At 47.6% G+C, this 14,606-nt stretch overlaps 1 protein-coding gene across 13 annotated transcripts in view; it reads right to left on the bottom strand.

Annotated features, from left to right (window-relative positions):
* The window catches only part of ADCK1 (aarF domain containing kinase 1), a 106,886-nt gene that overhangs the window by 20,539 nt on the left and 71,741 nt on the right, over positions 1–14,606 (bottom strand). For 12 of the 13 annotated variants that reach the window (XM_085580596.1, XM_021542837.3, XM_085580594.1 and 9 more), the window contains one exon: positions 13,617–14,606. In XM_085580596.1, the coding sequence (XP_085436722.1) occupies positions 14,435–14,606 (172 nt within the window). In that variant the 3' untranslated portion in view covers positions 13,617–14,434. The other variant, XM_085580592.1, reaches the window with a different exon arrangement.

Genomic DNA, 14,606 nt, shown 5'->3' with positions numbered 1-14,606 from the left:
GTAACCACAGAGCTGGGGATTCACAAAACGCAGCTCAGGATCTATCACACTTTCCCCAGATATCCTCCTTGCTGGCAGATTCAGGAGGAGCCAGAGAGGCCATGACAGCAAATGTTTTATCATCCCAAGGGGGATCCCTGCAGGGTGGGCTGTGGTGCATCTGCAAGGCTGTTCCCTGAATCACATCAAGAGTTTTCTTGTCTTCTTTCAGCTTGGAACTACACATGTCCCCACAAGACCCTCTCCCTGCACAGCCTCCACATTTCCCCAGCATTACAGGCCCACCTGAGGACCAATACAGGCCAGCCCCTCTCCACCCCATAAAGTCTGGGACTTTTTATATGAAGAGTCCTCTACCTTCATCTCCTGTCTGTTGCCTCCAGTTCAAGACCCTCAACTCCTCCTCCTTCAAATGCTTCAGACAAACCCCTTGCAGCCTGCGCTCTTGGCTTTCTCTCCAAAAGCCATGACAGCAGTTCTCATCAAGTGATTCCTTTTTCCATAGGGACCAGCAGCATCTTTTCTCTGGCTCCCCAACACCAGGCCAATGAGTGGGAGGGGACAGGAGAGGTTCTCCAAGCGCAAATTACTTTCTAACAAAACTGATGCATTTGGCATGGAAATCAGTTTAGGTTAGCCACTTATAAATACATAGAGGTAGATTTTCAAAAAGAGGTGGAGCAAAGGAGGAGGAGGTCTGGAATTTACATGCAATTGAGTGGAGCAACTGAACTATCTTGGGAACTGAGATGCCTCATTTGGTCTTGGTGATTCAACTCCAGCCCACACAACTTAAGTTCCTAAGATGATCTGGTGATGGAGCAAAGTGATTCATATGACTAGGAAGGCTTGGATAGACCACCTTGGTGACCACTGTGACTCAGTCTTTGCCACTGTTGTATCACAAGGAATGGCTGGGCCCAGAAAGACACAGTCAGTTGGTTTGTAACTGTGACCTCCATTGGTTATAACAGTTTCAAGGTACTCAGGCACAGCTGCAATATATGTAAATACCTACATATATATTCATAAATGTTAAGAGATACAAACTTTCTTGTTATAAGTTTAGCCCTGTTATAAACAGAAGTATAAAGTAGGAAGAAACTGCTCTACTTGGCATGTTTTAAGTGTTGTCCATTTGTGTGGCTTTTCCACCGCCCTCTGCACCAGCCAGAAAAAACTACTTTCAGAGGCTGCAAGCTGGACTAAATGGAGCATTGGTCTAATCTGGCCATTAAGATTCTTATGGTCTTATGTTACAAATTGTGGTTTTTAATTGTAACTAGTGCTAATATTTTTAATTACTTTTTTCCATCCATTGTCCTTTAGTCTGTGTAATGCCAGATGTTTAGAGCATGTGGTTTGTCCTTCCAGCAAAAGAGAACTAGATTTGAGCCTGGGAATAGTGTACATATTTGCTCTATACAAGCAGCACTGAAACAGAGGTGGTGAACAGCCTGCAAGTGCTCTCAGGGACCTCAGTCCAGGACTGGTGTAGATATCCCTTTGAACTGACGTAGATGAAAACCCACAATAAAACACTAGTGCTTACAAAGCTCTCACTTTAGGTCTCTTGACTCTGCCCCAAATCTTGCAAAATCTCTGTGCCATATCACATCCTTCTGTGGCCAAACAAAAGAAAAACAAATTGAAAGACTGTGTGTAGTGGGATCATCCATTGGCACATGCCATGACAATATAAACATATCCCGTCTCTTGACACTGGTTATTCAATTTTTAACTCAGGCATTAATACTCAGGACTTGCAATGCTTTCAACCCCTATATATATCAAAGCTCTTCTGTGAAATGAGAGATGCTGTGTAGGCTGCTAAAAGCCTAGAGATAACCTGTTAAGATTTGGAAATAGTAGCTAATATACTCACTGACTCAGCTGCAGATTAGGAAAGTGAAAAACCCTCTGCCCAACTGGTTTGGTGTGAGGCCCAGAATGACTTCCCTGGTGAAATGTAGTGTGGAGTTCAAAAACATCTTTATGTGAATGTTGTAGTAACATAGAGCTGCCTTTGTAATCTAAATTCCCTACTTCTTAATATAGTCTCAAGCAGAATCTGTTGTTTGAATCCATATGGCATAATATACCAGTCTGAGCACTTCTCATTGCCATCGCAATGCAGGCAATGAGGTCAGAGATTAAACAGCGCTCTGCTCCCCAACCTCTCCCATTTGTAACCATGCAGTATGTATTTATGGGCAGAGGCTGCAGTGTCCCACTGTGGAGAGACAGTGGGCAGCTGTATTCCATTGAACATGTGAGAAACCAATGACAAAATGAGGGTGCTGGTGGAGGCTGAGTCCTACCCTGCTGTAATAAACCCAGTCATCTTGTCTCTCCTGACCAAGCAAGAGCCCTTGACTTTTTGCTGTACGCTTTTAATTTCCCTTTTGCTTCCTCTTCCCCTCCAAACCACACAGTTTTCTCTTAGAATTGCTCACTCCCTCCTTCTCCAACTGTTGTCCATGCTCAAAGTGATTAACTCTGCCCCTTCTCTGTGTCTGCTCCTCTGAAGATTACTGTCTCATGCTTGGAATGGATAATCCATCAACCAAATGGCCTGCTGCCACCCAGGAGTCTGTCGCAGTCCTTTGGCACTGGTGCTAAAAGGTCTCTGACTACACAACCGGCGGAGCATGGAGAAGGCAGCACACCAGGAGCAAGAGCAGCACAGGCCAGAGTTCAGTGTTCCAGCCAGCATGTGCACACATAATAATCAGCACAAATATGCACACTCGCACTAGCAGCTCAACAGCCTCCAACCCCAGAAGATGGCTGGAAGAGAAGCACAAGAATGAATTAGCTGTCGGGAAACAACTTGCCTGCTCTCCCACTGCAGTGACCTCCGTTACAAATTCTCCTTGCTAAGAGTCAGGTAGAGTTTTCAGATGACTTATGGAACATGAATAGTGTTATTCTAAAGCAAATATGGAAGTGAGCTGGAGCTGAACATCATGCCCATGCTGAGCCAATATCCTGTGATCACACAGGGCTCCCTGAGCCTTGTTCTTACAACACTCTAGGACTTCCCAGCCAAGCTGTGCTCCTACAGAATGGCTGACAAACTCCTGGCCTGGTGATGCCATTGCAGACTTGGCTCTCCTAATAGCCTTGCCAACATGCCTCCAGCCTGACTGCTGTGCCTGTCCCAACTGCCCAGGCTGAGCACAGGTCTGAGTTACACCACTATTAAAACTATTGGTCTTTGAAGTGATTTTAAGCACACTCAACATCTCTCCACGAGGACAATTGATAAGCAACATCAGCATCTTTACAATATATCCCAATCCACAGCCAAGTCTCCTTCAGCCTGGGGAGGCAAACCAAGCATGAGAGAAACATCACTGCAGAGTGGACTAAGAAGGAAGGGTGAAGTAAGTAAAGTAACAGGGAAATTACTCAGCACATGGGTCTACCATACAGACTGCTTTGGGCAGGTGGGCACAGCCCTACCAACTTCATGCAGCCAAGATAGGGCAACATCTGCCTTGTGGCTAAAACAGGGACCCAAGGGAAGTGCCCCATGCTGTCAGTCCCTCCTTGTGCTTGTTTTCTATGCCCACAGCACCAGCCAGCAATGCCTTGAAGTGACAGCACATAGGCTTCCAGTGTAGCAGAAACTGGGGAGAAACAGGGCTCAGAAAACCAGTTGCAAGTGGAACAAATCTGCAAAAAGAGAGGCACAGTGCAAGACACAAAGTTCTTGATGGGAGTAGGGCTAAGCTATCCAGGCAGCTGGCAGAGTGAATGGACATCTGGCTGATATAACAAGCCATTTAAGAAATCAATTTTCCTCTACTTTTCACCATTTTTCTTTCTCTTTTTTCCTTTGTGTTTCCCTTATTAGTATTTTTTTAAGGGCAGACAGCTTATCCCATCAAGCTGCCCTGAGAGGAGGAACTGGGCTGCCTGAACCTCTACAAGTTTCCTACTGACAAGCATCTATTGAAATCCTTCTCCAGTTTCAACCAAGAGAGGCATATAGATCCCAGAGATAATTAAAATCTTTTAAATGTAATGAAAATAGGTAGGTGGAGAGGGGAGAGAGGACTCTGTGAGCACCCCCACTGAGAGAGACTGCAGTGCAAGCTAAAATACCAAGCACCAGCAAACCTTCATTGAAGAAATCCCATAACTACCACAGGCCATAGGAAACACATTTAATTTGCTTCTGCACTCAGAAGAGCACTTGCAGGTGGACATGGAGCAGGGAGTCAGCAGGTGATGGAGGGATGCAGGCACAGCCCATAATGGTTGGATCAGCAGCAGGTTTCTGTGGCCTCTCTGCAGACAGCAGGCACACCATCTGGGAGCAGATGCATCCCTTGCACCCAGTCTATCATATGGGTCCCTTCCTGGCATCATTGGCCAGCCCTTAACTGTGCATTCATGTCTGGGACTGCCAAAAATGTTTAAAAGGCCTCTCCATCTCTCACAAAGGAAAGAGCGTTCTTGTACCTCTTTACATCTGTCCCAAGGAGACTTTATCCTCTATGCTAACGATGCTGGGCCAGTTTCCCAATGAAACCACGCTGTGCCGCTAATGCTCCCACATCCTCTAGGCAGAACGAGGCCCGTGAGTCTGCTCACTGTGCAAGTCTTCCCACACCTTCTCAGCAAATAAGCTCATGGCATGTCACAGCCTGACTCCACCACTGACTTTGCTGGCACATGAGTGCCCGACAGTACCTTCAGAAGTTGCTGAACAATACGAATGTTAATGATGGATGTGACTCTTGCATGCTCCCTGTGGATTTTCTGTACTCTGGTTGGGAGATCCCATTTCCCCTCTGACAGAAGTAGGCAGCAAGTGGAAGGGCATTATTCCTCCTATTTGCACCAAAACTTTGGCAGAGCCAGCACATAAAAAATGGAAGGAGCCATATACCTTCCTCTTTCAAAACCAGAAGGGCTAGGATGCTTTCCAAGCCCAAAGACAAACTTCAGGCCAAGGCTGACATTTCAGGGATCATTGCCAGTTAATGAATAAAATTATTTTCTTCAGCCATGCTCTGTGTATGCTAGAGAGGAGCTAGATTGTCTTCCTGAACCAGTTCGGGAAAATAATTTTTGCTGCATTCACTCAGAGACATCTGTCTGTTTTCATGCCTGCAATGTAAGCTGGTGTTGAAGTTACATCTGCTCTCAGCTCCCTATCCTGGGGGCTACTTCAGGGCAAAAGTATCCATTAACTGCTTACTCTGAAGTACACATAAGTACACATTCAACAAAAGCACGAGCAAAAAACATAAGGCTCAAGCTCCGTATATAAGGTGTTGGCTGTGGCCATGCCAGGAAAGATGGCGAGGGAGTGGTCAGGAGCAGGGTGGTGAGGATGCACAGGCTCCCCAGCACCATGCCTGTGCCATGGCTTTGGCAGTAGGACTTGCTCCTGGGCATCCCAATGCAACCAAAACTTCCCGCATGCACAGTGGCCCCAGACAGTCACCGATCCCAAGGGCAGCTGGACTCTCATGGCAGCTCTGCCCACCTGCTTGCTGACCCCAGGGGGACACTGCTTCAAACCCTTGCAGTCCTTCAGACGTGAATCCACATAACATCCACCCTCCTCTCACTGCTTCTGAGGCCCGAGTAGTGCTCCCCCACTTCACAAAGGGATGTTTCACCAACCACAACTTAAAGATGCTGAATAAAATAGCAGTGAGTTCCAAAACCTACAGCGAAAGAGAAGGTTGGGTGTGGTCTGTTTTAGGGGGAATGAATGACTGGAAACAAACCCCAGATCCCTGAAAGCTCAGAGAAAACAGGAACAAATAGTGGAAGAAAACCACATAAGCGGGGGGAGGCGGTGAGGAGAAGAGCTCTTGGTATTGATGTTTGAAACGGTCTCTTTAAAATGGAAGATAATGACACTGAAAATTATTCTGAGCTTTTCAAAGGCATAAATGACCAAACTGCCTCCTGACTCCTGAATTACATTATCCAGAAAGAACTTAATAGCATGTTATTATCGCTTCTCCTCACTGACAGGATTTCGGCACTGAAAAGACAAACAAGAAGTGCATTCATAATCACAACCGCATTCACCTCTGCGACGCACTGGCCACAGCTAATTTCAGGTAAGTGTCTCAGCAGCCAGCCGGGGAGCTCAGCAGTGAGGTAATTGCCTTTGTCACTAGCTGAGAGGGAGCAGCTGGGTGTCCCCAGTGGCAGCTAGCACCAAAACCCTGCTTTATGGGGAAGAGTGGCATGCCCTGGACTGGCTGATGGCAGCTGATGGGGACCTTTCTCCAGGCTGGCTCCAGTGGGTCATGGTGTGTCCCATTCTGGCAGGTACCTGTGAGGGGCCAAGGTTGTGTGGATGGGAATGAGGTCCCTATGCCTGCTGCTGCTGTCACTCCACTGGCCTGATGACAGCTTGTAAGAAAAGGAGCAAGACAATAAAGGGGGATATAGGAATATGTGAGGGGTGGGGAGTGTTAGTAAAGAGCATGGCCTGAGCTGTCCAGAGATAGCCCCAACACTTGGCATTTGTCATATTGCTAGTTTTCATGACCAGCAGCCCTGAAGGAGACAAAAGTGTTGCTGATTTCCAGAGCTGACCAGTTTGGCCAGCCTCTCTCCCTATTCCTCTACCTTTGCCACCCCACCTCCATGCCTCAGTTGAGAGGTCGGAAGGCAACTTGGCCATATTGTGCTCCCTGCCAACACTCGTGCCCTGGCAATGTCCTGGAGGGGCCTGGTAATCATCCTGGTGTAAGCTGGGGATGACCCTGGTGCCACATAACACCACTGTGCCACTGTCTGACAGCAGTTTGCTTTGGGCTATCCCCAAGGCTTTTGTTTACATCTTCCTTGTGCTCTACCAAGGTGTGCCACTGCAGTACAAAGCACCTCTCTCCCAGGGGGTGCTCCATCTTCTCCCACAATGGCCAGAGATTGGGCTGGCTGCAGCTAAGGCAAGGCAGCATGGGAGCTCAGCCCATAGGGAAAGCAATAAGGAAGGGAAAGAGGCAGAGAGCTGGCTCTGCTAAGCTGCCACTGCCATAGGATGCATTTTCATGGACACAGATCATGACCAAGCCTGGCAGGATCTCTGTGCAGACAACCATCCCTGCTATGGTACTGTGCAACAAGGCCAAGCTTAACGCCAGGGGCAGCCTTCAAGCAGCACTGTGTCCTGACCATTATTTATGTCCCAGGTTTAAGAGCATTTCCTTTCAGCAGCCATGCTCTGACATATGCAGGCAGTGAAGAAGGTAACTGCCAATAGTAACAGGCAGCTCTGTGCTCCGCTGCCTGCTCGCTACACACGTAGTTGTGATTTCCACCCCCCCCCCCCCATAGCACAGTGTGGCAAATAATCCTTCCCCATTCCCAGCAGAAGACAGGCTGTGGAGAGAGCTTATGCAGTGCACCCAGAGCTGTCCACGTCATCAGGGTAGGACTCCCCAGCTCACACTTTGCAGAAGGCTCCAGGGTAGGGGCAATAAGAACATCTGTTCCCATAATAAAATTTGGGTGCTGCCAAGGACAATGTACATATCACAGGAGCACCCAAGCAGCTTTGCAACCCCATACCCTCCCATGGAGACCCCCACAGGATCCATTTCTTGTGCAACCACTGCTTGGCAGAGACAGCAAATGCAGCAACCAAAGGAAACCACGGGAAGAAGATCTTGGACACGGCTCCCTTGAGTAAAACCATGGAGCAAACAGCCCTCTGCCAAGCAAGGGCTGTGAGGGCAATCTGACACAGCCAGCACAGCTCTGCATCACATTCACTGGTTTCAGGAACTCTCATTCACTGGGAACACAACTGAACAGCCAAGTATGTTTTCTCCAGGGTAAGACTCTTCTCCCAATTGACTCTTCAGCCTGTTGTGCAAAGTTACCAGTGGTACCACACTTAGCTGACTCCTGCACCACATCTGTCTGCTTTCCTCCCTTTATCTTCCTCTGCTGTCTCTCCACTTCACACCAATGTGTTTTGTGCCCGTTGATACCCCAGAGTAAATCCTCAGTCTGTATCATCTCATTGCTTAGGTCTCCAAACCAGCTGTTGCAGAACACTATTTGCCTACTGACCTTTTGCTCACAGATACTACAGTTACAGGTTTGCCCTGCTCCAGTTTCTCTGATGACGCAGAGACGCTACTGCAGTCCCAGCCCATACTGGGTTCAGGGCAGGCAGCCCTGGGACTCACTGCCCTGTGATGTATGCATCTTATATTGCCAAGTTTTCCTTTCAGCCTTATCAGCATGATGGATAGTTTAGCCTTGGTGAAGCACAAGACAGCAATAACAATGCCCATTTTTTTTTTTTTTCACATTTTCATTAAGAACAATATGGCATTACCAGGCTTCATGCATGTCACTTTGCTTATTAGCTACCATTCAGTAACCTCTTCCATCTTTGCTTTATTAAAGCTAGATGTATTGCTAGGCTGAGGGTTGAAAGGAGAGCAAGGGCTCATGGAACAGCCACCCTGGGGAGATGCTTGCTTGTGTACATCAATGCTGAGCCTGAAGCTGCAAGCCTGCAAACCACCACCAGCATATGCATTTTACATGCAGACTCATCCTGCTAGGTCAGGCCCAAGTCCTGTAACCTTCTTAGCACAGCTTCAGTTACAGGAAGAGGCTTTATGAGTGTTTTTTATGCTCGTATGTATCAGAGTATGGAAAAGTAGCCTCAGCAAATAAGACTCTGAATCAAATGGAAATAAAAATAAAGTAAAACAAAATAAAATAATAGTAAAATACCATGGCTCCTCCCTACTCCACTGTTCATGCAGTCTAGGTGAACAGTCTTTACCAGACCACCAGAAGTCACGAGTACCTGGTTAGAGCAAGCAGCTCAAAGGTGAAGCTGTGCACAGAGCATCCTGAGTTCTGACATCCTGGCAGATCTGGAGTGACACAGAGGATGGCACAGAATTATGCTCTCTGGGTCATACAAGTTAACCCAAAAAGGTTGTTAGCATTTGACAAGGTCACCATGAGCTGCACAGGGTCAGCAGAAGGTGTGAGGGTAAGAGTACAGTCAACGTCCTGCCCAGGGCTCCCTTGGGCACTGCTGTGGATGGATATACAGCCATTCTCCCCACAGGGGACAGAGGCACTGATCACTACCCCAACAGGTGTAGCTCCAAATATCCTGTCAGGGAAACTTCAAACCGTATTGATGGGACCTGATTATGATCACAAAGAGATCACTGAGCATCCTTCCAGCCCACTCAAGAAGCCTTCAGCTGGATGTGCATATAATTTAGTTCCTTCCAGTTTAAAACCTATTTAAAACCTGTGTTAGCCACAACAGGGTCCTGGAAAGGCACCCACTGCCAGAAGACACTGGACATGCAGGTTTTGCCCGAGAAAAAAGGACACAAGAGGCAGCTGGCTGATAAAAACTGCAAGGCAAGGTATGCAGGCTGGCAGCACAGGTGGGCTCACACCCAGCTCCACAACTGAACCAAACAAAAACAGTTGGTAAGCCCCTGGCCTGGACTTCAAAGCAAAGACAAGACCTGATCAGGGATGTTATCTCATGTCTGAGCACAGATAGTAACATAGAAGGAGAGCTGAAACGCACATCTAACCTCATCCCACAGCACTGACTCAATGGCCATGTGAGCCAGCTCCCTGCCTGCTCCATGCCATGGCTGTATGGCTTTACCAACAGGCTCTCTGGGAGGGCCCACTGGGCATCTGACTCCTCTCCTGCTCTGAGGGAGACTAGCCAGCACACCAGCTGAGCCACTTGGCTGGCCAGCCAGGATAGAGACCCTTTCTGGGTGACATGTCCTGGCTTTGCACCACCCTCCCAGTGAAGTTCATTCCTAACTTTGCAAACTCTGACTTGTGGCCATCAGCCCTTGTTTACTCATCTGATACTGCCAGGAGGAGATTGGCTCTAATCCCCTTCCAGAGCCTCCAGCCATTATCAGCTCATCCTTTTACTTCTTCCTTCCAGGACTAAAGTCCATCTCCCTTACAGGCTACAAGAATAGGTCCTGTGCTCTCCACCAGACCAAATAAAGTTTTCCAACATCTGTCTTCAACCAAGAGAACTGAAAGAGGACATAGTTTCAGGTGAGGACTCAGTAGCACCAAGCAGAAGAGAAAAAGTAGTCCTGGACATGCTTTCCACTGTAAGTTCGTGTTTATGTGGGGTTCCCTGTAACCCCTTCCTGCAGGGCTGCTAGTCCACTAGTAGGTTTTCCTAGTTCTAGTGATACCTCATAGAGTAACATGTAAGGTGATGTCACCATCACCTGTATGATTCTTGGAAAGGGTAATTTTTCTCAGGCAGATAATTAATTAATTAAACGTCAGTCTCTTACTATCCAGGTCTTTTACAGTCCTGGCCAACATCTGAGCAGATGGTGAAGGAAGGAGGATGACCCACATCCTGCAGGCACCTCAGCAGGGCTGATTGAAGGCCAGCCCTTCCCTTCGCCTTCCCTCTCCTCTCCTTTTTTCCATCCTTCTGCTCCTATCTGAATGCTGGACATCTTGGCACAGCCCACTGTGTGTGACAGTTTCTTATATGCTCCAAGACCCAGCAGGCTGCCAATACCCCTCTGGACACAGGGTACAGAGGTAGATGGAATAGTAGAGGGGGATGCAGGGATGCACAGTGGAGGTGGGGAAAGAGCCCTGCCAAGTGATGCACTGGAAGGGGGAGTCATTGTGAAAGGGAATGACTTCGACACTGGCCAAGCTGCACTCAAGTCACAGTTCATAAGACATATGCTGTGGGAAGCAGCATGTGATTCATTCTGAAGCTTCTCTACTGCAACTGCATGAGGTTTATACACCCCTGCAAGATGGCAGACAGCACCATGCAGCCTTGATCTGCAAATCTAAATGCCACCCACCTGTCATCATTAGTGTTCACTAGATGGGTTAGGCAAAAGCTATGCTGTCCAGTCTGGACTAATGTTCTCTCTGGCTTTTCTTCAGCTGGATGTGTAAAAGCATGTTCACTTCATACCCAAGACTCTTGGAAGTTTTGCACAGCAACTTCTTTTTCCTTGACTGCCCCATTTTCCACCTCCAGCAGATGTAATGATGGCACATATAAATGATAGATTAAATGTTCACTGGTTCCCCAATACATCTGAGAGCACTAGGATTGGTGATGCCATAAAGCTACAACAAAGTACTTCCTATTACAGGAGCTGAAAGATGTCCATCAGTTTTCCACCTCTGGTTACATGTTGGTGTGACTCTAACCCCCATGTTAGTCCTGAGAAAGAATTGGTGAGCTGCAAGGCCAACATTTAGTGTCTGCACCAAACTTCAGTTCACTCACAGTTGAAGCTGGGCAGACACCAGCCCATGTGCTGCCTATAAGCAAAGCAGCATAAGCTGTGTTTGCTGGTGGTGAAAACAACATTAAATGCAGGTTGTAAGGAGAGGCCACGTACACAGACCTGGTCCAGGTTACCCATGTTTGACAACTGCAAATTGGAATGAGAACGTGTCTTTTCAAAATCCTGTTAAAACATTCACCTTTGAGAGCTTTCAGCAAAAAGACAAGACAGGAATGTTACAGGGTCAAATGCCATGTGTTTGCTCGTTCTTTCTTAAGACAAACCTTCATTGATTGACTGTGGAAAGGGTAAGAGCTGAGCACACCTGATGCAGGAGTCCCTCTGCTACCGTTGTAACACAAAGCTTCTCAGCAGAGACTAATTACAACAGACAAAGCTCTGCCAAATATTCTCTGTTCTCTGCCTGCTGCACACCGCCAGAAACCAGTCTGAGGAGGTGCTGGTTCCTTACCACTTTTAGAGTCAGGACCCTCCTCAGGTAGCAGAACTAGCAGTCATGCGGTGGGATTTTGAAGGAGTGAAAAACACGCATAGCTGAGAGCACACTGTGAGCTTGACAGCCAATGTAAATGACAGCTACAGGGAGCCTCTCCACAACATGGGATCCTCTAGAAATGGGGGCCTAAATGTGGGATAAGCTTTCATTCACAGATGAGAAACCCAAACAGGGCTCTGGTCAGTATATCCAGCTGTGTACAGGCAGAGGCAGCTACAAGGTAAGGATGTGCAGTTGGTGACCATTACTAGAGGGTCTCTGGAACTTCAACAAGGCACACCATGCCAGCTTTCTGAGGAGCTCTACTTGTGATGAGAACAAGTCAGGTCCACCCATGCTGGCCAGCCTACCAGCTGTAAGTGCCTGAGCAAGGCACTGATTCAGCCAGACTGCTCACATGAGCAAAGATTAGTCATGTACAGGCTGCAGCACCAGTATTCCAGGGCCCCAGTGACTCTTTGTCAACTCAGGAGTCCCATCCTGCAATTAACACCACTCCATCCCCTGATGCCATCATATGACCCAGAAGTCAAGGGAATCTCTGACCTGTCATTGCAGGGGTTGGAGACAAGCTTTGCAAGGACATTCAGTCTTACCAAGGTTTCTTTTTTGCTCTTAGCAAAGATCAGAGAGCACATCACTCCTGCTGCTGCCCCCAAAATAGGAAGAGCTCAGAGAGCTAATGCCAGGTTTAGGTGATTGACTACACAAAGAGACCTAAAACCCACATTCAGTAATATCGTGTCCAGAACCCTGCCAATCACACACCACTTCTTGGCAATCCTGAGCCAGCCAGTTCTGCCTACATGCTTGTGCATGTACACAGTCACAGTCTGCACATCTGCAGTCCCTAGCCCATTATGCCCAAGCTCACCAGCAGCAAGGTATCTTTTCTGGATTATATTCCTTCCATTTCCTGCACAGCCAGCAAGATGATTGATTCACAAGGAACTCATACACACTTACCTGCACTTTGTCCCCTGCTTCCCTTCCAAAGCAAATGAACTCACTTCAAGGTGGAGTCTCACATCTGTGCAAGTTGGAAAATTGTATGGAAACAGGGAGAATGAATGGCTTTCTTGTGGCTTGCTCTCAGGCACAGTTTGGTGCCTGAGTAACCCTCGGCTTAGCAGGCCTCCTGACAGTAGATGGCAATTCTCATCCTGTCCTTCACATCTCCTTTCACCAAGATAGTTATGAGAAAAGCTGAGATGATGTAAGCAGTCACCTCCATCCACCCTTCCTGGCTAAAGGAATTCTTACAAGCAGAAGAGCTGTATCCCAGTATCTCAAATATATCTCACATAAAGCAGACCTCTAGGTGAGACTTTCTGGTAGCTGTCCCACAACTGCAGAGTCAAAGCCATCCAACCTGTCACTTGCACGACCGAGCAAATGGCAGGTTTTTGTCTGAGACCAGAGAGTAAAATATCACAGTGACAAGGTGAAGTGCTCACTGTGGCATGGGGATGGTGACATCTCACAGATGTGCTGCAGTGCACTCCCACAGGCAGGGAGGAGGCAGGCTCAGCATGGATCCGGGCAGAAGGGTGTGAGGTGTCCTCCCAGCAGAAAGATGCCTGCTCTTCCATTCCATCCCAACACACATCTGATGCAGTATGAGAGGACTCAAATGTGGTACAATCTCTTGGATAGAGAAAAGACCAAGTGGACATTTTGCTTACAAGGAATTGCCGGCTCTGCCTGGCATCACTCCCTTGGGGAGAAATGGAAACAGGACTTAGGTTACAGGCCCAAACGTTAAGTCTAGTGCACAAGCAAGCATCCCTCCCCCAAAGGTCTTCAATACAACACATTTATTTTGTTGTGTGGAAGAATTGTACAGTACACATACATTACCAGCAGTTTCAGAGCCCTGAGTTGTCATTCCTACTACCTTCCCTGAATTTCAGAAGAGAGGCAAGATCACTGTCCCCTTCCCCCATTTTACCTGCAAAAACAGGTAAGAAGTCCAAAAACAGAAGCACTTGCTGACAGGACTGGAGATGAACCTTAGGAACTCCCAGTCCACCACTCTCACCATTTGAGCCCTCTTTCCCTGGTGCTGGAAGAGAAAACCCTAGTGACACCTTTCCACAAAGTCTCACTCCTCTAAGAAACCTTCTGCACAGCTAAACAGAAATCAGACTAAGGAGATTGCACAAACTAATATAAACCCCATTGCATTTTAAAGGGACTTATCACCTCTGAGAGTCTGAGAAATTTTGAGGCATTCTAGGTAGGGTTTGGATTCTCTTAAATTCTTTAATATTGTTCAAGAAAGAATTGAAGAGGCATTTGCTTCCAGCACAATCCCACTAGAATCTGAGTGGAATTTAACCTGCACAAATGAGGAAAGAAGGTATCCTTTCCTGTCTTTCCTGGCACAAGGTATCATGCACCCACTTTTCCTAAACCAGAAAACAATAGGGCTCTGGTACCAACTCAACCTCTCTGTGCCACAGAGGAAGCTAATGCTGTAGAAGAAAAGGACACTGCAGTGTGTAATGTGGAGTAAGACCCAAAAATAGACAGAAATAGTCAGAAAGGCAAATGTGCCATGGAAAGCAGAAGGGAGAAGGGAGGGAGGGAGCACCTGGGCTTCTCCCACCAGTTCATGTCAGTACGTCAAATGGTGCATCCGTCTCAGGAGAGCAATGACCCAGTTCCCCAGCTGGGACCCCTTCAGCCACAGAAAGAGTTCATATAAGTTGATCTGCCACAGGCTTAGGGTTTCTGTGAGTGAGATCTGGGCCCTCCTGTAAAGCGAGTGACTCTTGCTCCTCTGGTAC

This window comes from Lonchura striata, chromosome 5 (assembly GCF_050655825.1).
Source record: "Lonchura striata isolate lonStrDom1 chromosome 5, ASM5065582v1, whole genome shotgun sequence".
NCBI classification, from domain to species: Eukaryota; Metazoa; Chordata; class Aves; order Passeriformes; family Estrildidae; genus Lonchura; species Lonchura striata.
This window is presented reverse-complemented; position numbering and strand designations above follow the sequence as displayed.